This window comes from Chlamydotis macqueenii, chromosome 2 (assembly GCF_036417535.1).
Source record: "Chlamydotis macqueenii isolate bChlMac1 chromosome 2, bChlMac1.mat, whole genome shotgun sequence".
Taxonomy (NCBI): domain Eukaryota; kingdom Metazoa; phylum Chordata; class Aves; order Otidiformes; family Otididae; genus Chlamydotis; species Chlamydotis macqueenii.
This window is the reverse complement of record NC_141557.1, coordinates 10,952,218-10,975,184: the sequence shown is the minus strand read 5'-3', so window position 1 is coordinate 10,975,184 and position 22,967 is coordinate 10,952,218. Positions and strand designations below refer to the sequence as shown.

The window sequence follows — 22,967 nt, the reverse complement described above, 5'->3', positions numbered from 1 at the left end:
GAAACCAGTGTGTAGGCTTGAGTAAGGCTCTCGCAGATTTGCTTCAAAAGCTTGGAACTGTCAATGTGCTTTCAACAGGTGCATTACTACCAAAGGTGGTTTTAGTCTTCACATTGATGCTAGTTCTTTTAATTTGGCATACCGGAATTTTTATAAAGCTATGTGCAAACTTGGATTTAAATCTTTCTTTCTCCAAGTATGAAAGAATAGAAATTGAGAAACCATTGCTTTCGGTATTAAAAAAATCTATCTGCTTTTTTTCCTTAGTAGAGGAGACTAATATCAATTTTGATACCTTGCAATGTATCCATAGTGCTGTAATGGTGCATTTCAAATAACTAATTCTTTTGAGATTAAAGCTTTTCCTTTGCTGAATATTTAATTTAAAAAAAAAATGAGATCTGTAGCTTATTAAGCTTTTTTAAAGTTTTATCAGTATCATACTCTTACATGCACAGCATCAGAAGGTCATTTTGTTGTATGGGAATCATTGCCAATATATGCTATTAAAAGTGTTGTTTTCAAGATGACATGCTTGCATGAGTGTATTTTGTGAGTGCTTCAGGACTTCACTTGCAAGTTTTGGGAACAAGGCTATAGTTTGAGAAAAACATCAAGGAGTACAGAAAAGACAGCAAACTAAAATCATCAAGACAATTTAATCTTTCCAAAAATGTGATAGGAAAGAGAACTTGACTTGATTGCATTTAGGCAGTACATGCTTCAGGTTAACTGAAAATCACCTGCTGTTTCTTGTGTGTCTTAATTATTTTGAGATCAGAAGGCTACACTGCGTAAAGATATAGATGCATGTTTGTGGTGATCCCTACTTCAGTGTGTATTTGATATGGGGCCATACTGCCATGGTATCTAGTGAGATTTCTAGGATTTTTTTAAATAGACTTAAAAGAAGTTTGCTGAATCACATTCTCTAGCTATTTTGGCTGTGCTGTTCTACTAGGGTGCGGCGATACCTGGTCTGAGTGCTTTTGTGGCAGTTCAGGAGGAAAGCTGTATAATTTCTACTGGAAAATTTGATACACCTCTGTAGCGACTGGCAAAATAACTCCGTGTATGCTAGTCTTAATTCTGAAGTGATTATGAAAGTATTTTTAATTATATCTTTAAATATTAACGATAAATTTTTGTAATTATTACTTTAGTCATCTGTTTTCTTTGGCAGGAGCAAAACTTAACAGACATTCTACTATCAGTAATGTTGGACAGATAGTCAATAGCAACTGAATTAAAATGAAAGTTTTAATATTATGATGGAACCCTTCAGAAATAACTTTCCAGGGTTGCTTATGGTAATGCTACAGAAGTCTCTTGTTTACTAACAGTTCTCAAAGGCTTAATCTCATGGGGAGGGAGGCAAAATAATTTCTTCTGCCTTGAAGTAGCTATAAAACTATATGCTATTTAATGCCTAATGTAGCTTTCCCATAAGCCTAGTATGGTCCATTTCCAACAACAGCTCTTCTTGAATTTGGCTGATTTTTAGTAGTGTTAAACAGCAGGATTTCAGTGATTCTCTATGCAGGTCCGTTGAAGGAAGTTAACAACTTGAGGATCCTTGTAAATTTATTACAGGTAGCTTACACTTACACTGGAGATAGATAATTTAGAGGATACTAGCAAATCCTTAGTTTTGATAAATTTGGGAGTTAAATATACTGGTATTTCTGGTGCTTTTTTTAACCTGGAGGCAGGCTTTGTCACTTCAGTTGACCTCTATAATTGAATTTTTTTTTGTCGTCTTATTGACACTTACTCTTTCTGAGAAAGTCCTTGTCAGACTTGATCCGGGAAAGTCAGTGTTTAAGAAATGTTTCACTCCCTTTTGACTCGCTTGTTTCCTTTTGATCAGTAACACTTTGCTGGTAGAAATTAGAGATCAGTCTCTGAGGAAAGAGACCAAGACCCAAATCCTGTGCTGGCGATAGTTTGTGACCTGTCTCTGCTAAACAGGACTTCAGTAACCTTTAGTGGTAAGGGCATGGTCTTTTTCCTTGCTCGTTGATCCTAAACTCTTCCCCTGCTGTGCCCACACTTGAGTATGTGGCCTCTCAGAGCACTTTCCAAGGACCAAGGAACCTTGATTGGCTGAATCAAAGACCTGGTGTGGAAAATTGAAATTAACTTTAGAAGAGATTCTTGTCATCAAGTGACAACAGGTTCTGCAAATGTTGGTGTGTTCCAGTGGAGAATATTAGCATGGGGCTGTTTAAATTTGCTGTTTGAATGTGATATAAGCATTATCCATTCTTTTTCCAGTTGAATAATTACCAGGTGTTGCCATGGGCTGCTTTTAATGGGAATTCAGATGGATGTGGTGCGCTGGTTTTTGTCAATGCTTACAGGTACTGTAAAGACAAGTTTGATCATATTGTTCGTTCTAAGGACAAGAAAAATAGCTAGTAAGTCAGAAAACTTAAGATGGGACTTAATTGTACTTCCCAAAATATTTATCATAGGAGGTAATATGGAAGGATGTCTTGGGCTTAGAGCTGCTAGGTTATGTTGTTCAAAAATTGTTTTGCACCCTGTTCAAGAATAAGCCTCATAAAATAAAAAGAGACTAAGGAAGTTAGATTTACTGGTTTAGTATAGGACCTCATTTAATAGTTTAGTGAAAATTCAGTATAGCATATAATCCTCAGATCACTTAACAATACCCAGTATTACATACAGTATGTGCCAATTAAGAGTTAAGTAGCAGCGTATATAACACATAGGTGGTATTTAATAGTTCAAGAGATCATTAATAGCTTTAAATGAGAGATGGGAGGATTAGACCTTAAACTAAACACGTGTGATATCAGCATCATGAAGGATCAATACTGCTCAGTGTTCACTTTGTCACATTATTGTAGACTTAGACTGTAAGAGAAGTGCTGAATAATTCTGCACCTGTAGATTTAGATTAGAAATTAGGAAAAAATTTTTTACGATGCGGGTTATAGAACACTGGAACAGGATGCCCAGAAAGGTGGTGGAGGCCCCATCTCTGGAAACGTTCAAGGCCAGGCTGGATGAGGCTCTGAGCAACCTGATCTAGTCAGGGATGTCCCTGCTCCTTGCAGGGGGGTTGGACTAGATGACCTTTGAAGGTCCCTTCCAACCCTAACCATTCTATGATTCTATGACTTCTAATGATTAATTGATTTAATGTGTAAAATGTGTATTTAAGCTTTTAACAGTCCATTTAACCTTGATATATTGGAGGGAAGGTTGAACAATCTGACCAGCTATTTCCAGAAGCCCTCAGTAGTGACGCTGCGATGTCGTTTTGATGTCACTCTTCTCTTGTCCCTTAACTGGTGGTGGGTATGACATCAGGTATGGCCTTGGGAGTGCAGGATAATCACTGTTTTAACTTGTGCTATTGTAACTTTTAAAGCTAGACTATATTTTAAAACTTGGATCTGTAAGACTATATATGGGAATAAACCCTAATTCCTTGAGAAGGAATAGGTACCTATAGAAATGAAAGTAGATGGGGAGGTTTACTGCTGTCGATAAGCATGTTGACTTCCTGCCTTCAGCATAGGTGAGTTCAGGGCATAGGACTAAAATTGTTCAAGTTATGAAACTGCTGCTTCAGAGCAGTTTTGTTTCATGGAGAGGGAACACCTATTTAGACTTCGAGTAGATGAGAAGTGTACCAGAGCTGAAATATAGATGTATAAAGGAAAAAAAAGACAAAATAAACAAAATCCACCCCCCAGCTGAGCTGGGTTCTGAAGTGGCAGAGCACAAATTCTGTTAGTTCTAAAGTGGTTTTCAAGTCCCATGATGGTGTTTAGCTTAGCCAGAAGGCGTTTAAGACATTGAGTTTTGGAAGTTAAACAAGCAGCCTCAGGGTGATGTAGCATAACAACAGTGTGGGATTTTCTGCTTAAATTTGTTACTGTTGGTTTTGTTTTTACTTTTTTTTTTTAAATTGTTATCCCACAGTAAACAGTATTGAAAAATGTGACATAATGAATGTGCACTATAGGTGCTTAAAAATAGACATAATCCCTGGAACCCTTAGATAAAACCAAAGGAACAAGTACAAAATGTGCCTTTGCATGTAAGGAGAAGGGTATGGGAAAACTGGGAAAAGTTTCTGCTTGCCTGAACTGCTTCACCCATTTTCTTCCCCATAAGTTGATAGCAGAAGTGCTTGTTAAGGCACTGGAAAAATGGACTTTGCCCTGATCCATCTCTTAAAGGCACTTAGTTCCTCTCTAGAAAGCATGTAGTTAGTAATCACCAAGGGAAAAATCTTGCTATTTGTTTACCTGAAGAGGGAGTTTTCTGAATAGTTGGAAACTTTGCAAGTATTACTGTGACTTTATGCTGACATAAAAAACAGTTGAATTATTTACTCATGGCATTTCTTAAAAAAACTATTATAAGTAACTGCCCCCCCCCCCGCACCCCACCTCCTGTTCTTCGTTCCAGGGAATGCTAAAGAGAGGAGTGACTTGGCATAGTTTTAAGTCTGGATCCAAGCATGTTAAATAACTTTGTCCCCCGGGAGAATTAAAAAAAAAATGCAGCAGATGGCAGCAATGGTGCATCAGAGTTCCTATCCTTAAGAACAATATCTCTGCAGGCACTCTGGGGCTTCGTAAGCTTGGGGGGGTGGGGCAAGGTAGTCTTCCTCTTTTCTTTCTTTACAATTTCAAAGCAGACTTGCTGAGGAGAGGATGTATTCCCTAGCCAATTCAGCAGTCTTTTTGGTTGGAGGATTAGTGGTGAATAGGAGGTTTCCCCTGAAAGGTAGCCTATATGGGTCTTTTACATATACAAATCTGACTCTGCCTATGGTGTTTACATTTGTGGCATTTAAATATATGGTAACCTATGTTTAAGAATCTAGAGCACATTATTTTTTTTGTGATTCATTTGTCCTATGAGCAGAATACTTGTCTGGGGAGAAGAATATACTTTGGCAGCTATATTACAGCTTTGCATTTTTTGTGTTACACAGAGTAACACAATGAAGAGAAGTAGGGTAAGAAATTACTCGAATATTGAAATACCTTGTGAAAGCTTCAGAGAAGAGAATAAGTTTCTCTCTGTATAAGGAAGAGAAATTAAACTTCTAGTCTGTTTTATGCTGCTAAATGTGAACTCTACTGTTACTGCAGGAGTGCTTTATAGTGACTTTAAAGTGCAACATTTGAATTTCTAGAGTGCTTCTACCCTTGCTCAGTACTACCTTTTATTTGTAAGTTATTGTAGAATCATGGTTTGGGTTGGAGGGGACCTTCAAAGGTCATCTGGTCCAACCCCCCTGCAAGGAGCAGGGACACCCCTGACTAGATCAGGTTGCTCAGACCCTCAGCCTGCCTTGAACGTTTCCAGAGATGGGGCTTCCACCACCTCTCTGGGCAACCTGTTCCAGCATTCTACCACCCTCGGTGTAAAAAAATTTTTCATAATATCTAATCTAAATCTACCTCGCTCTATTGTGAAACCATTACCCCTTGTCCTGTCGCAGCAGGCCATACTGAAGAGTTTTTCCCTGTATTTCCTGTAGGCCCCTTTTAGGTACTGGAAGACCGCTATAAGGTTTCCCTGGAGCCTCCTCTTCTCCAGGCTGAACAGCCCCAACTCTCTCAGCCTGTGCTCATAGGAGAGGTGCTCCAGCCCTCTAATCATCTTCATGGTCCTCCTCTGGGCCATGAAATTATAAACAGTTTGGGATAGCAAGAGCTTTTTTTAATATTCTATTCTACCTGATTTTAATCTAGCCTGGTTCTACTTACTATGCTTCAGTGCAGCATCATTATTTTTAGTCTTCAGGTGACAACAGGAAATAAAAAATGCTTACTTCTCTTTTGGTTCATTACTTTAAGCAGGTGTTAACTTAGTTTACCAACTAGGTATGAATGAGTAAAAGAGGACCTTACACTTAATTTATTTCTGTGTTGATAGTAGTAGGTTTTCTGCTACAAGAAAAGTAAGCAAAGGAGATTGAAAGGCAAAAGTGACTGTGGATTTCTCTAAAGTTGGATTTTTTTTTTCTTGGAATTTGGAAACAAAGCAGAGATCCTGCAGTTTGGCAGTGACGGGGACCATATAGACAACATAGGTAAGACTTGAATTATGCCTTAAGCTTATGTAGGCTATTTGACTTGCTATGAATGCAGCTGTGAAATCAGTCACAGTGATGACTTATTTACAAAAAAAAAGTAATGATACTGGAATATCAGCATGGATCTCTGTGTTAAGCAGCATTTACCCCGCAAGTATAATTTACAGTGGAAATCAAAATGGACCTTCTGCTAGTTAGTTGAAGGGCAACTGCTTTAATTAGCCTTTGTACCCCTATATACTGCTGTATGAATACAATGAAGGCAAGTTGCCAGGCTGACTTAAAACTAATTCAAGTACATCTTGATTAAACTTGTCATAAGGTGCACAACCAATTGAAAAATAGCACTGAGTTCAATGTACAGCTGAAAGAACACTTGACATAGATTTCAAAGGTCTGTCTTGTCTTACTTTCATCTGTTTTCGATATCTATCTTCTAAGTAACAGAGGAGAGTGGTGCTGTAGTGGTACAGTCTGCAAGCTGTCTGAAGGATGGAGTCCAAATTTGTAATAATAGTAATGGATTTGAGAGGAGATCTGAGTGGTGTAAGGTTATGTAAAGGCAAATAAGAACAACTCTTGTTTAGAGCAGCAGAGATTGCTGAGTACTTTCAGCTTTTTAATTTATTTTTATTTTTTAAGAGAGAGAACCGCTTTTTTAGCAAGTTAAGGGTCTTACAGTAGTAGTCTTCCAATATGTAAATACGCATGTATAAAGATACGACCTTGCTGTCATAAGGTCAGAAATAATTATTTTTATGTACAACAAATAAGACTTATACTGGAACAGACTTTTGGAAGAAGTAGCATTTAATCAAAGTACCTTTTCAATCTGTCTGAGTGTTTTTGTAAAATAATACCACAATTTTTTTTTTTACATAAACTATAATTAATCCTGCCATAGTACCACGAGATGGCTAGATGATTGTGAGGCCCCTTCCAGTGCTGTAAGTCACTGAGGGATTATGTATTCTTTTTTTTTTTTTTTTTTTGTCAGATAACGAATTTAAAAAAAAGGCTTGGAACAGAATTAGCTTCTGATAACGTACAATGACTGTTCAATGGAATACATGAGGTCTTATCTATCTTTAGCTTGTTTTTCCTAAAGAAGTAATCTTGGTGTAGCTTCAGCTCTGGGGGAAGGGAGGAGGAGGAGGAGAAAATGGTCCAAAAAGTGTTTGATCTCGTAGCTTCCACTGGTTCAGTCTTCAAATCAGATTTAAATATGTGAAGCCAGATTGTGTTTATCCTTGTATAGAAAGCAGGAGTTGTATTAAAAGTGAAGGCAAGCATGGTGGTTTCTTTTTTTGGCACACGTGGACATTGTGAAAGATGTCATGTAAATATTTTAATAATTTGGATGAAGGAAAAACTCTTCAGGAAATCAAGTAATGGAAGTTCATAAGACGTGGTAATACTTGTAAACAAACTGTAATCTCATTAGGAGATTTATTTGGCTTGAATATTACAGTGCATATTATGAAATGCTAAAACATTGCTCAGCAACTGGGATTTGGACTTTGAGTGGCAATGACATATGAACCCCTGCATGGTTTTAAAGTGTGCTATTTTTGGCAGCTGGGTGTTGGCTTGTCTCCTCAGTAGCAGTAGAAAGTTAGTGTATAGGGGAAGGTGATTTGCAATGGGAAGACTCCTCTGACGCTACTTATTAAACATGGGCTGCTGCTTCAGTAAAGAATTGAGTAACAGCACAAATGAGGAGAAAACCAGATTGTTACAAAAATCTGTGGAAGAGGAAGCACCAGAGTCAAGGATAAGTAAAACTTTATCTTCAATTTTAGGAATTGTGGAAAGCCAGGATCTGCATACAGTGGGAAGGACGGTTAATGGGGCGGCTGTGATAGTCGGCATTGAACACGTTTGTAACGATGATTGTGCTGCGTCAAATTCTAAATCTGGGTACTGGAGTAGAAAGGCAAAATATCCGTCATACAAAAGCATGGAGAACACTATCTGTGAGAGCTCTAGGAGAACGTATAACAGACCTTTTAGCTTCTTTAATTCCTATAGTCACCTCCTGAAGGTCTCTGGTACATATGGAAATGGGCAGAAAAGTGAAGAAGAGAAAGATAGAGTTATTAAAAGAGCACGTAAAATATCTAATAGTAATGATCAGCACATGAACAATATAGAAAATACTAATAGTAGTATTAATAATGAAAATATAGCTGCAGAAGAGCATTGCTTATTTGATCGTATTTCTACTTCGCATGTATCCGACTTCCTAGACAAAGGCATACAGGGTGAAATTTCCTTAAATAGAAATTTTCTGGAGGATTATGCAGTTACATGTGACCATTCAAGGCAGAATGAAACAACAGCGAATGCTGAAGACAGCAATAGTGACAGCCTACAAGAAGTTTCAGGTTCATATAGAGAGGTGTCTCCAACATTTTCCTATCTTGATGTAGACAACAGACAAAATACAAAAGATAGGGAATTTTACAGTATTTGTGTTGTAGATGCTGAAGATCTGAAAGGGGATGAAGAGGCGTCAGCTACTATGCGTGAAGAGACCGCAGCAGACATAGATAATTCAGCTGTTACTGATGAAGGAATGTGCAGCATGGCACGACCTCTAGACACTGGGGAGGAATTTCCAATGCAGCAATCGGCACAAGCTGAAGCTAAGTTTAATTCACAGAAAGAACTGTTTGAGTGTAAAAAAGAGGACGGGTTGAACATGCAGAAAAAGAGAACAAAGGGATGTTGTAGCACAGACATCCAATCTTCTTACTATAACTTACTGGCTAGCAAGTGTCAGGTGCATAGGTTAAATACTGACAGTACAGTAACAGATAGCTTAAGAGTGAAAGTATGTGATGAAGTTGTCCCTGAGAATCAACACGAAGAGGTGTATACCTCAGGTAATGCTGTTAGTTGGAATGAATCACTCCATACAGCTTGTGATTCTGTTAAATTTGTGGATGCCGCAGAAGAGGACCAAGACAGCCCTAATTCAGAAAATATGAAACGCGATGATTGTATTTCCAGTGTACTGGTAAGCGCTGGAGTGTGTAATTCAGGAAAAACTGAGGGAAGTAATGATTCTGAGATTGTACCATTTGGTTTAAGTAGGCTTCCCTCAAGTGTTATAAGGGAAAAGAATACTAAACAGGTGGCAGAGAATATGAGGGGTAACTTGACATTATCATTAGAGTTACGTGAAATGGACAGTGATTCTTTTTTGGTTAGTCAACATGTAATAAAACTTGCTGAAGAAGGCTACTTCGTAAAGCCAGAAAGTGAAGTAAACTCACAAGTGGAAAAGAGAACATTTCAAAGAACCTGTGGCGATAGCCAAACATTTGGAGCTGACTGTAGTGAACATCACGGCATTTTGGAAGAATTATTGAAAGATGAAGAGAAATGCACAGGTACAGTTTTGCATAGCTGTGAAGCTTTGAATATGACTGAAATGCACAAAAACTTGGAAGAAAGTTCTGATTTTCAAACTCAAATTAAGGGTTGCACTGAAAACAAGACATCAGCTGAAGGTGCAAACCGTAGTGGCATGGAGGAAGACATCTGTGAGAGTATCATTGAGCTAAAAGGTGATATACTTGAGGAAGCTGGTAGCTTGAGCAGAACTCAATCACGGGTAAGTGATGGCAGTTTGGCGTCTCGTGAGCTACGTAACACAAGCGCACATGAAATGTTCCTGAAGGAAAACAGCCTAGAATCTCAGATTTCACCAGAGTCAGCAGGGAATAAAGGTAAAGTATGCAAATATTCAAATTCAGATATCAAAACGGATGTCTCTTCTGTGTCTGTGGAACATGAGGATATGAATAAAATGGACGTGAACTGTAGACAAGATGAGCAGCAGGATGTACGTTCCTTCCACGCAGTGGTAAATCAATGGAATGAGGGGACTGATTCAGCCAAAATAGCTGGGGATATAGTAGACTCTGTAAAACAGACAAAATTTGAAGTTCACCTAGACAAAAGAGTTGATAACAAGGCAGAAAATGTAAACCAAAATTTGGATGCTAACATTGTTAATTGTGATAAAAGCATCTTAAATTGCAATAAAGACTTAACTCAGAATACTAACTCCACTGTACCTGTAGCTTTGGACAACTGTATGTACAAGAGTGTAAAATTGATAGATGACACTAAAAATCTGGAAGATGCCAGTAATATCTTACTTAAAGCCCATAATTGTTTACCCTCATTGTGTCAAAATTCCTATTCTCATATGAGTGATAAACTAGGGGAAGAGCCTGAGTTATGTCACTGTGCCAGTCCAGAGCCAGAGGTCAGGAACACCCACGTTTCTGTTGGGCCTGAAGTAGAATCAGAAACCCATGAAAAAAGTGTGTGTGACGTAAATGAATGTAACCTTCAGGATGGTGAAGTAAAACAGTGTGTCAGTATCCACTCAAAGGAGGAGAACCTCCCTGGTTTTAGTATGGCAGCTGGGAAACTAGAAGCTTTTACCATGGGGAATTTAAAGCTATTAGAAGCCAAGACTACTGAACTGAAAAACACCAGTTACATATTAAATACTCAAATGAATGACTTGACCACAAGTTGGGAACAGATGCAGTCAGATCACAAGATTTTCTCAAACAAAGAGCTTGGAGATTTTGTTGACCCAAAGCAGGTAGACAAATATGCTGCTACTCCTTCCTATGAAATACACAGTGCCTCTCCTGGTGCTGCAGGATTTCAGCAAGGCAGTGAGCAGTGTGTATTAGACCTGATGGAATACGTATCGCGTGACCAAGAGTACTCCTATGAACTGGACAGACAAAATCCCCAAGTTGAAATATGGTCACATTTCATCAGTCTTCAGACTGGCAATGCTGATTGGACAAATCAGCTGTTTTCTGACACCGTCACTGCTGGTAATAGCGAATATCTGATGGGCTTCTTATGGAATAATACGATTTCTAACAATACCATGAAGAATGACGGACTCTGTATAGTTAGTGAAAACTTCCAGAATCAACTTGAAGATTTAACAGGTGCTTCATATGCAGGGGGAAGTTACCTGTATCAGCTGCTAGCACCAGAAAATGTTGTCTGGGGATGGCAAGATAAAGATGAATTTGTAAGTATTTTGCTGAAGTGATTTGATGTTTAAGCTGAAGCTAGGAATTGGAATAAGCCAAGTCAAACTGGTTTCATAGATAGTTAAATGTGTCATGGTATTTTGTCCTGAAGCTGACCGCTGTCTTTCCTTTGAAAAATTGAATGCTATACAGAATGTTCCAAATATTGCTGAATATTGATACATTTTTTTTCTTTTTGGTTTTGTTTACCTTGTGTGAAAGCTTAAACGTTGGGCAAAGTATCTTGATTACAGATTCTCAATTCTAGATGAACTTGAGCTGAACACTTCAGTATGTGGAAGGGAAACTTTCTACAGACTGTTAATAGTGCTCTTTACCTTCATGTAGGAAGAAATGTTTGTGGATTTCCTGAAATCTTAAAGTTCTTGCTTGCTAACAATTAGAAAACCTTTTGCTCACTTCCGGAGAACTTCTTCTGAAGTGCTGTAGAAAGGAGTGGCTGCGGGAGAAGCGTGGGGCATGAGCTAGACTGGATCTTGGCTAGCTGGGGTAAGAAAGAAACAAAGCCGACCTGCAGCAGCTGCTGCTTCTCTTCCTTCCCTGCTGAGCAGAGCCAGCACTGTGTGTTGTTCTCTGCACCGACTGCGTTACAGCAGCTGCTCTGACCTTGCCCAGTAGAGGCTGTTTGCTATCTCCTGGGGGAATTTTTTGTATTAAAAATGGAAACTGATGGAACTTGCTGTCATCTTTGAATCCTTACTATTCAAGTAGTTATGTCAAGCACTTCCACTTTTTATAAGTCTTTTCTTTGTCATTTAGTAGATGCGCTTAAGTTGAGATTCCTTAGATCTTTTTACCTTCTGGATGTATTTTCTATGCACTATGATGACAACTATCTGAGCATATGTGTTTCAGAATAACTAAAGCTTCACAGAGTTTTGAAGTGCCTGTCTGAAACTATAATGTTCCTAGCATCCTTAAATTCGCAAAACAAATTTTAATAAGCTTTTTTAGTATGTGTTATCATGAGTGATACTCTTTCCCAATATAATAATCATCGTAAAGCATACCAAAGATATTCTGGGTGTGGAATAACAATGCATTTTGCTTGAACATTAGCAGAACAAGAGAAAGTTGTCTTGTGTTACTATCAAAAAAGTATTGTAGATGTTGGTACTGCAGAGAGCAATCTCTCTGAAGCACGTTGATATAATGGCTATATATAGCCATATATGACCACTAAATGTGTCCATTTCCAGTCCAGGTTAAAGGTGATTGGTGTAAGATGATTTAACTGCATCTGATAACTCATTCTTTTTGTCCTGCCTAGGGGAAAACTAGCCTAAATTTTTATTAATACTCTGTTTTTTCTTTTGAAGTAATGACAGAAGTTGTCATGCACATCTCATTGCTTTCAGTTTTCCATAATGCTTCCTTATAACTGTTACATGTCTATAAAAGTCCAGAAAAAAATGACTATGCTTTTGTATTTCCTTAGTTCTTTAATGTGATTTCTTAGAAACATGTACAATAACAATACAGTCAACATTGAGTTAACATATATATTAGACAACTGCCTGAAGTCTAGGGCAAGTACAGGTTGAGTTAGTCTGTCAAAGGCAGAGAATGAAATGTTTGTTGTAGCTTACTCTGGCTAGCCTTTTCTGGTGATTCTTAATCTAGGAAATGAATTCTGTGCTTCACAATTCAGGTTTTTTTTTTACTCCAGGCAATTGTGGGATGGCAGTTCAGTTAATAGATTCAGATGTGAAAAAAAACTTGACAATACAATCTTAAGTTGTACATCTGATACTGTCGTTTGAAACTGTACATATATATGCACAGATTCATGCTGTGCATCCACAAAGAGCATAATCAAATATATTTCTTTTTCTAGGAGTCAGCCAAGGTTTCTGAGTTAAATCCTAATGCAAAGGTGTGGGGAAATCATATGTTACACTTGGAAGCAAGTGGTGCCACTGATGGTAGTGTGAGCAAAACGTGGGAAGAAATACCTGACCAACCTCCAGATTCTTGTAAAGAAGGTATGAGTAAGAGTTCCTAGCTGTTGCTCAAGCAAAAGGTAAAATTCAGTGCAGAAGTTTCTCAATTTTTATTTCCTGTTTAAAAAAAAAAAATTGCAGATATGTAAGTAGCTTCAGATTTAGTTTTAACTATAATGTTGCTGTGATTAGGAGGAATGCTTTTTGAATGTGTTTGTCATCTCTGCTGCAGGACTGGATGCCAGTGGTGATGACAACAAAAAGCATCAGAATGCAGTGCTGACAGAGCTGCAGGAGCCGTCACCGGCTGTTTCGGTCTCAGACCAGACAGATATGAACCCTTTGGCTCTCGATCATTCTGAGTATGAGTCTATGCATGAAACCACCCAGACAGGTAAGAGAGCTGATATTTGCTTGGACTTGGTTTAAAAAAAGAACATATTTTGGGTAGAGCAGTAAACATCCATTAAAAAGAAAAACCTACACAAACAAAAAAAAACTACAACTCTTCCGTTGTTCAATGTATGTGTTCTGTAAACAGACCCCAGAAAATCCTGTATCTCTTGCTCTCAGGCTTAGTCTTATTTGGAAACCAGTCTCCTCCTAGTTGAGTATAGGCCTTATGAGATACTGCACAAATCAATCATAAGTTCTGGATATAACTGAGTATTGTTTTCTGAAATGTTATTCTGAATGCAAGTCCCTAGTGTAGATGTTTGCATTTAGCTGTCTCACTGTCTAAGCATGTTTCTAGGTTGGTCAGGCACTGAGGTGAAATTCACATAGTGTTTGTGTCTCAAGTGGTAACGTTAATATGTTGAAAGATCAGTCTTGTACTTAAAATGCTTAAATAAGGAAGAATTTAGTCAAACTTCATTACATTCTTTTTAAATGAACTTTCATTATTTTTTTTTTTTTTTAGTGCAACTGTTAGTAGCTGTAGTCTATACCAGATGGCATGCTTTAAGAAACTTCTGGAAGGTAGCATAGAGATTCAGCCGTGCTTATATTTCACTGAAAGGGACAGAAGGTCTGCAAGATGCATGCAGGATTACTACGTGATGAGATGAGGGATGGGAAACAGAAGAATTTGTGCTGGGTGTTTTTTGACGTTAATGAGATCTGCTCCTTGTTCACTGTGTTTAGCTGATTTTATAACATACTTAAAATGACCAGTGTAGGTCATTTTTTCCATAATAGTTGGAAATCAAGACAACTGAACTCAGACACAGTTGCGGCATCATCCTCGCTTTTGTTGAAAACTGAAAGTTCTCTTTGACTCTTCCACTTAAGGGTGCTATTGGGGTATAATAAATAATAACTAACTGGCAAATAGAAAATTATGTTCATGGTGCCTATACTCTAGAAGGGAACACTGTTCCTCAGCTCAGTGTTAGAACTTGTCAGCATGTCCTTGTCAGCATACCCAAAATAGTTAACTCTTAACAAGAGTCATATAGTGTTGTAAAGCAGGTGAGATGCAGGTTGGACCTATTGCCCTTGATGAATATTAACATAGGTGATCCGAACTCTGAAATCTGATTTTAATTTTTTTTAGTTATTATTTTTAAAAATGCATATAACTTTGGTCTTTGCTAGTTTTTGGGCAATGAAGAAAGAAGAGATGGGGAAGGGAAGTAGTGGTTAGTACATGATATGTGTATTTCTCAGGTGTTGGCATTATCTACATCAGAATAGAACATGTGAAGGACAAAACAGTGGGAGGAAACTAAAAGTTGCTTTAGGAAGAAGAAAGGTTAAGGAGAGCTGAAGAAAAGGATGAAAGTTACTGAAGAAGGGAAGGGTATAGAGGGTAACAGTTGGTGTGAAATACTTTTTTAAAAAACTAACTTACATTTATGTAACATGTTACTAAATATTTTGTAAATCTTTAGAACCCACACTAAACTTCTTATCCTAAAACAGTTCTTCCACTGACACAATTAGTTTACCCTCAAAACTGACTGTAGTGTATTGGGTCTAAACTAAAATGAAAATGGTGTTTTCTGTGTGATAATTTTGAAACTTCCAGGTAAAGGAAAAAAATGAATTTATCCTTCTTAACAAAAGATTGTTAATTGATCACACATCTGTTAATTAATTGGATATCTGCTGATATTTCATAAGTCTGCTTTTGAAACTCTCTTCTCTCAATTAGTGTATTGGCAATTTAGAGTGAGGCCAGAAGTACGAAGTGCCTCCATTACAGTGCTCACTTGCTCAGTTAGTCAACTGCATTAGTCAGGGTCTTGCAGCTAGAAGCTGGTTATTACCTAAGACTGGAAGACAGATCTATGGGCTAAGTCGGTTCAGTATTTACTTTGAGATGTATTTGTAGCTGCTCTTCTAAAAATGCTTCAAACTTTTTATGTATTTGGAGAACAGAGGTTAACAAGTGAAGTCATATACCATTTTTCTTAAAAAGTATTCCATGCAATTGTAGTAGGTGGTGAACACAATGAACGTTTATTGACTTTGAAAGTTTGTTACTAGTTAGCAGTTAATAGACATGGTGGCTTGATTAACTATTGTGTAATATATCAGAATGAAATTTTAAACTTAAGTATTTTAATTATTAGGTGGAAACGAACAGTTGCAGCCAGAAGGTCACGAAGATTTACGAGAATTACTGAAAAAAACACTGGAATTCTGCTTATCTAGGTATGTATATACCTAAACGTAGCAAACTGGAGGATAACTTACAAGATCCAGTACTTAACTTGGGATGTATGTTAAGATATTTCACAGCTATCACTTAAAACTGAGTGGAAAGGATGAGAATTTAGGGCAAGTAACACAAATTCTAGAGTATCGTACTGATGCACCCCTTAAAACTGACACAAAACTTCTAAGCCTAAAACCTTTTTGCAAGTTAAAACTGAGTAGTTTAAGCCATTTTGTAAGCTTTGCTTAAGCTAATGGTTTTAAAATATGCATTTATACAAACTAGGATTTTTTTTTGTAGGCATCTGTAGATCCCTTTGTAGGTTAAGTATCCTTTTAGGTTAAGGATCAATTTAAAAAAAAAAAGAAAAAAAAAATCATGGATCATACACATTCCAGTGTAGACTGATGCAGGATCATCAAAGCAGTTTACTTGTGCTTAATTATTTTCAGTGCTGGTGTCTACATAAAAACATCCTAAACATGTCTTAATAAAGTAGAACAATTCCTAATCTGTATACTCCTGCACAACCAGTTTCAGTCAGGGGTCATTTGAAATAATAAACTCCTCACAATATTACATGGTTTGGGGGGTAATGTGGCACTTGGAAGATGCCAATACTGTTACATGAAGAAAAATGTCATTTTCATGTTTTCTAAGTTAAATATAGACTGGGGAACTGGTGAAAATGCTGAAAACAAAACTTAGTGACAAAATTTAGTGTGGGAATCAGCCTTCTACCATGTGATGAGTTTTTTGTCTCAAGTTTATTGGCAAAAGTTATGACATTTCCCCTTTTTTTTTGCTCTCCCAACAGAGAAAATCTTGCCAGTGACATGTACCTTATATCGCAGATGGACAGTGATCAGTATGTGCCAATAATGACAGTAGCAAACCTTGATCATGTCAAGAAACTCAGTACTGATATGGATTTGATTGTTGAAGTGCTGAGATGTAAGTAAAAATTCCTCAAAGCTAGGAAGCATTTTAATTATTGCTGCAGGACTATCTGGATTTTCAATCTTTCTTCCTTTTGTTACGTATTGCAATAAAATGCCGTCGTTTTTCTGTAAAACATTAAGTAGAGTAAGCAGCTTCTAGTTTACATCATCACAATTGTAGGACTGCAGTTTTATCAAAGCTACCTTCACACTTGAGATATTGAACAATGATCTGTGTAAATGAGAATAATGTGAGTTTAAATTCTCGTAAAAGGCTACTGGACATTACCACTAAGGTAAAAATAAAAAAAAAGACCATCATGCAATTTGCGCCTTAAAAGAAAAAGCTAATGAATTGGGATTTTTCTGGGCTGGAAGAGTTAAAAAATATTCTAAGTTCAGCATAAAAAGCTTTTCGTTATACAGTTGTGTCTATAGCATCTTTTGGTGTGTAAAAGCTATTATGATTGCTGACAGGTAAAATACATTTTTGTATTTTCTCTCTTAGCGTTGCCTTTAGTCCAAGTGGATGAAAAGGGAGAAAAAGTTAGGCCAAATCAGAATCGCTGTATTGTGATTTTACGTGAAGTACCTGAATCTACCCCCATTGAAGTAAGTGTTTATTTGTTCAGTAAAGAATGTTTTTTCCTTTGGATTTGGAAGTTAGATTTCTTCCAGATTTCAATAAGCACATCACACTTCTTACTACATGGTTAGATAGTTTCTAGCAACATTTCTAAACGTTAGTTTATTGTGTGTGTTTGGATAATAAATGTATTTGATAGAAGCGTATTACTTGTATGAAGACAGGTAAAACCTGTAGCTCTGGAGAGGACTGGAAAACTCAGTGCTGTGTTTGATAGAGATAACATAATTTTCTTGGACTCTGGCTTATCTATATGCACTTAGCACTCAGCTCCTTGGATAAATAGCAAATGAAGATGAGGGAAGATAAGTCTGAGTGGAAAATGCCACTGCTGCACCTTAAAGCTTGTTAGAGTAAAGTATTTAAAGCTTTGCAAACACTCCCATAATGCTAAGGGTAGGGATGTCAACAAGTCACTGAGGATCCGGATCCCCTCTGGCTTGTGGAAGTAAAAGAGTAGAGAACTTGATTCTTTGAAAGATATTAAATGCATCTCTGATGTAGCTGGGACTATGACTAATGGAAAGACTAGAAAAATGATTGGGCCATTCAACCATCTTGAATTTTCAAAAAGGAGGAGAAGGCACAGATTCTTGATGATGGGTAGATATTTTAATTTCCCCTCTATTTAATTTTACAAGGAAGAATAAAGATTCTGAAAGAGTTGCTTTTCTTGATCATCTTCCTACAAAAATAAAAGGTACTGCATTTTAAAAACTTATAATAAGGAAGTAACTGGTCTTAATAAACAGGAGCATGAAACAAAATGCTAAAAGGAATTGGAGACAAGTTGTTGGATATGCTATATACATAGCTTAAAAATATCAGCTGCTTTTAGCTTTGTAAATGAAATATAACCTTTCAAAGACTGCCTAGCTTTTATTATGATAGATGGGTTTTTATGTCATCAGTTTGTCAGGTTCAGTATATTAGCACTGGGTTGTTGCTCTTAAATGCTTAAAAAGAACAAAGTTTTGAGGAGTCTTTATTTTGAAAAGCGGCGGTCTGAAGTGTTTTATACATTGTGTTCAAATTTGCCACACTGGAAAATCTGGACTTAGCTGACCAGATTTAATAGGATACGTTTTCTGGAGTGGCATCAGGCTTTATTTAAGCAGCAAAGTTCTAGAATGCTAAGGCCTCCCAAGTTGCATTGCTTTTTTGATGCTGCTTGCCTCAACTCTGTGACAGAAATTAAAAATACACAAATGAATTAAAACAAACATGAAGTTCAGGGTGTGTTTTTTTCTGTAGAAACTAGCTGATTGTTTTTGAGGTAACATAAACCGTGTTTCAAATACACTTTACTTCATGTCTACAGATTAATGTGTCTCCAGGTTTCTGCTGGAAGGGCAGGGTTCTTCTGTCCCATGCAGTATACACAGGTTTATGTGTGGCTCTGTGGATTTAGGGTCAGAGGAGGAACAAATGTTTTTCTGCACTTGATGACAAATTGAAGTGTCTCTTTATGGCCTAAATAGCTTATCTCCCCTGATTTAAAGGAGCAGGCAGCTCCTACTGGCAGCTTCTAATTGCCTTAGTGCTTGTTTGTATTCCTTCTAGTGGTGAGATTGGGGAGAGCTAACACTACTGCAGGTGTTCTGAAGTTCAGTTCTGTTTTGGAAGCTCCAAAGTGCTTTTTATCTGTCTTACCTGGAGTTCCAGAGTTCTTGACTTTAAATTTGTTTTCTTCTGTCCATCTTTTTTTTTTTTTTTTCTCCCCACTGTTTTTCTCCCTTCTTATCAAAACCACTTTCCTTAGGAGGTTGAAGCACTTTTCAAAGGAGATAATTTGCCTAAGTTTATCCACTGTGAGTTTGCCTATAATGACAATTGGTTCATCACGTTTGAATCGGAAGCTGATGCACAGCAGGTAACACTATTTTTTTGAAGAATTTTAGAATTTAACAGTAAACAAAGGTGAGATGAGGGTGGTTTGGGTTGTAAACTGTTATTACAAATGCATAACAATTTAAAAAGAAAAATACATAAACATCTAAAAACAGTAATGCTTTCCCTTAGCTAATATCCAGTCATCTGTATTAAACATAACCCTGTAAGAGTTTTGTCTTGTTCACGTATCCTGGCTTCCTGGCCAGAGCTGTAATTTTTTTTTACTGAGGTCATTGGTATTTTGGATGACACATTGAAATGCTTCAATTATAAGAATGAAAATCTTGGTTTAATGCTACTGAACCACTTCTGCAATTATAACTTAAATCTTGCCGAATGCAGATTACATGTGAGGGTTTTCTTTAGTCTAACATTGGCAGACACTTGAATAATTATTGTTAGGCTTAGCCTGTCAAAACTTAAGTTCCCTTTGTTTAAATTATATTTGATAAATTTTATAATTACTTTTTTAAAGGCTTACAGATACCTTAGAGAAGAAGTGAAAACTTTCCAAGGAAAACCAATCAAGGTAAATAGAGCTTCATGGGTTTTTTGGGGCATGTGTGTATATGTTCTGGTTTTTGTGGGGCTCACTGTGTCTTCTAATACCAATTTGGTCTAATCTCAGCAGCCATTTGGGGTTCTGAAATGTAGCACATGCCATTTTACTTCTCCTTCTTCTCCTTTCTGGCAGCAGTATATCCATCTGTTTCTACCTTTCTTGAAGGAGAAAGCAGTGACTTGACAAGCGTCCAGTTAAAAGTTTTGAGAGCTGCTAGTTTGAGCCATCCTGATTCAGTTTGAAAGGCTGCTGTAATAAATAATCTCATCTCCTTTGCAGGCGAGGATAAAAGCAAAGGCAATAGCTATAAACACATTTTTGCCAAAGAATGGATATAGACCTCTGGATATGAACCTCTACACGCAGCAGCGTTACACAACATCCTTTTACTTACCTCCAGTATACAGTCCCCATCACCAGTTTCCATTATACAGCTTAATTGGCCCACAGACCTGGTCAGCCACACATAGCTATCTTGACCCTGCATTGGTAAGTCTCTTGGTTATGAAACAATTGTATTCTTTTCAAAGTTGATATTATTTTATTATGAAGTCTTGAGGTGTAGGAGGCATGTATGTCCTGAAGAGGGGAGTTTAAGATACCAGTTGTGATGTACAAGCTTAATTATTTGAAAATTGCATCTGGTCTCAGATTGCAGTGTGATTTTTTTTTTTTTTCTTAACCTTTTAGTTCTTGAGGCAGTTCTTTACTAAAGATTATTAATTACCCATTACTAAAAGAAATCTTTCCTAAAGACTTCTTCTAGTAATGGTTAAAAGCCTCTTTACAAATTAGATCCTGAGAATACGTACATGAATACCAGAAAAAGCAATTCTGAGATATACTGAATAAACTTAATGGAATCAGTTAAATAAGGATAACTTAGTATCTTGATCTTCCAGCAGGAAAGTAAGTTCTAGGTTAATGTGCTGAATTACCCTATTTGACATGTTCTTAAAGCAAAATATTTTCTGTGCAAAAGTAACATCTTTTTTGTCAATTCAAAAAAAATACTTTGGCTAATTAAAAAAAAATTACTTTTGCTAAATTTAAAAAAAAAATTTTAAAGAGGCTGTTGGTAAGCCTTAGAGCTCAAGTGGTAGCAGTAAGTCCTTGTATACTCTAATGGGATATCCGCTGCATCCTGCAGTGCTGCTTCCACCTTCTCCTCTGTTGTGACAGTCCCATCAGAATTACCTTGACCTCTTTTAGTCTGCCGTTGTTATCCTACAAAACCAAATATGAATATAGTTTTCTGTAATGACTGGGACACTAAGGTTGTCCTATATGGAACTTTTCTCCTCTCTGTAAATACCTCTTTACTTGTGGCTAAAAGAAATTAGGGTAGCAATGCTCAAAATTAGAAGCTTTGTAGAGTTTTTTTGGCAGAGGATTAAAGTGTCCTTGAACAAACTTGAGCAAACATCCTGTGTATTGAATAGCAAGCTAATTAAAAAGCTGGTGTGCTAAACACTTCACACACAGGGAAGGTAGCCAGAGTCCTTGCAGGGGCAGACTTTTTAAGGGGGATGAAGAATGAAGAGTAGACAAGGTAGCATTGTGAACGATGTTATTCCGAAAGAAAGCCACATTATTAAGCAGCTATGAATGTGATTGTTCCTCTAGATAAACTAAGGTTGACTATTGCACAGTCTTGCCGTGGGATAGTGGAGCAGTTGGATGGCACTGTTGTAGAAGACATAGATGAATTGGCCACAGGTTCAAGCACAGCATAATATGTGTCTGCCTTATGTCATCCTGGAACTTCTTGTATTCTGGAAAGCTTACTAGTCCTGACCTTTGAGGAAAGATGTTACATGTTTGCCAGCATTAAAGATCTTGAACCTTTCTTAGTAGAAACAAAAACTAACTGTTAGAGCTTTGCCTCTCACTGTTTTGCAGCATTTTGTGTACATTAATGTAATATCATGTTTCTTGAACCTTTTACAGGAAGAACTATATTTGAATAGAAATTACTTGTGAGGAGAACAGGGACCACAGGAATAATTTTTGAGATGGGGTTGCAGTTTGCATGTAGACATATGTGCAAATATAGTAAAAGTTTTTCTTCTCTTCTGCCTCAGCATAAACACTAACAGTGCTTTGTCTCATCTCTAATTTGAGGTTAAATACACCCAATAGTGTGGACGTAGTTTTAGTTCTGAAACTAGAATATGGCAACATATATCATCAAAATTCTAAAACTACCTACTTCTTCATCAAGTACTTAATAGTATTTTTGGAAAGATCTAGCTTCTCCTGCTAGGAAAAAAATAAAGGTGTACTTTCGAAGAGCCAGATTCCTTCTGTGGAGAAAGCAAATTGATGCTTTTGTTTTTATTGGAAAGTGAAAATGACTTTATTTACCCTACAAAAACATCACCCATCCTTATAAAGAAAGAGGTGAATATTGCTAGTGTCCCTTTAAGCAATGAGTTAAACTAGTTTTCCTTTAGTATGTTCAATGTCTTCTCATTATTTAGGTTCAATAGTTGCTTACTAGTTTTGATTGAATTTTGCAGCATTCAAGTTGTAACTATTAAAGCAGAAAGTACTTCAAAGCGGTATTTCAATAAAACTTTGTTCCTAAAATAGCTTTATTAAAATCCTTATGGCCTGGTTTTGGAGTCTGAGCTAGCATTAGCGGTCACATCTGTTAGGTTAGACTAACAGTAGTTTGATGTGACAGCTTTGGTGTTAAAATCTATTTTTCATCAATAGTGATTTGCTTTACCTTTTGGAGGAAAGGCTAGACAAGCTTAAAGATAACCTTATGGGAAACAGTCTTAATCCCAGCTGTTTCTCATTATTTAATTAAGTGTAGAAAGAGTTTCTACATAGAAGTTTTACTGTTCTGCATTATAATTACTCTCAGGGGAGAAGACAAGCAAGCATTTGCTGTTGCTCATAATGTTTTGTAAATGAAACTCATTCATACATTAAAAAAAAAAAAAGAAAAGAAATTGTGCTAATGAGGTTGGAGAAATTACTACGAACATGCTTCAGATTTTGGGATATCTTGTTATACAAGACATTGATACACACCCACCCCAAAAAAATCTTCCACCAGTGTTGCTTCTTCAGGCAACAAAACAGTAATTCACATGTAGAACAAGGTGGT

General features: G+C 37.0%; 1 protein-coding gene across 2 annotated transcripts in view; it reads left to right on the top strand.

Moving 5' to 3' along the window:
- LARP4B (La ribonucleoprotein 4B) overlaps positions 1 to 22,967 on the top strand; it is a 56,374-nt gene that overhangs the window by 19,446 nt on the left and 13,961 nt on the right. Inside the window, exons 1-9 of one of the 2 annotated variants that reach the window (XM_086741909.1) lie at positions 7,770 to 11,174; positions 13,034 to 13,181; positions 13,372 to 13,533; positions 15,719 to 15,800; positions 16,622 to 16,758; positions 17,254 to 17,357; positions 19,154 to 19,264; positions 19,760 to 19,813; positions 20,126 to 20,335. In XM_086741909.1, the coding sequence (XP_086598035.1) occupies positions 7,770 to 11,174; positions 13,034 to 13,181; positions 13,372 to 13,533; positions 15,719 to 15,800; positions 16,622 to 16,758; positions 17,254 to 17,357; positions 19,154 to 19,264; positions 19,760 to 19,813; positions 20,126 to 20,335 (4,413 nt within the window). Of the gene's footprint in view, positions 1 to 7,769; positions 11,175 to 13,033; positions 13,182 to 13,371; positions 13,534 to 15,718; positions 15,801 to 16,621; positions 16,759 to 17,253; positions 17,358 to 19,153; positions 19,265 to 19,759; positions 19,814 to 20,125; positions 20,336 to 22,967 lie in introns of those variants that run through there. The other variant, XM_086741908.1, reaches the window with a different exon arrangement.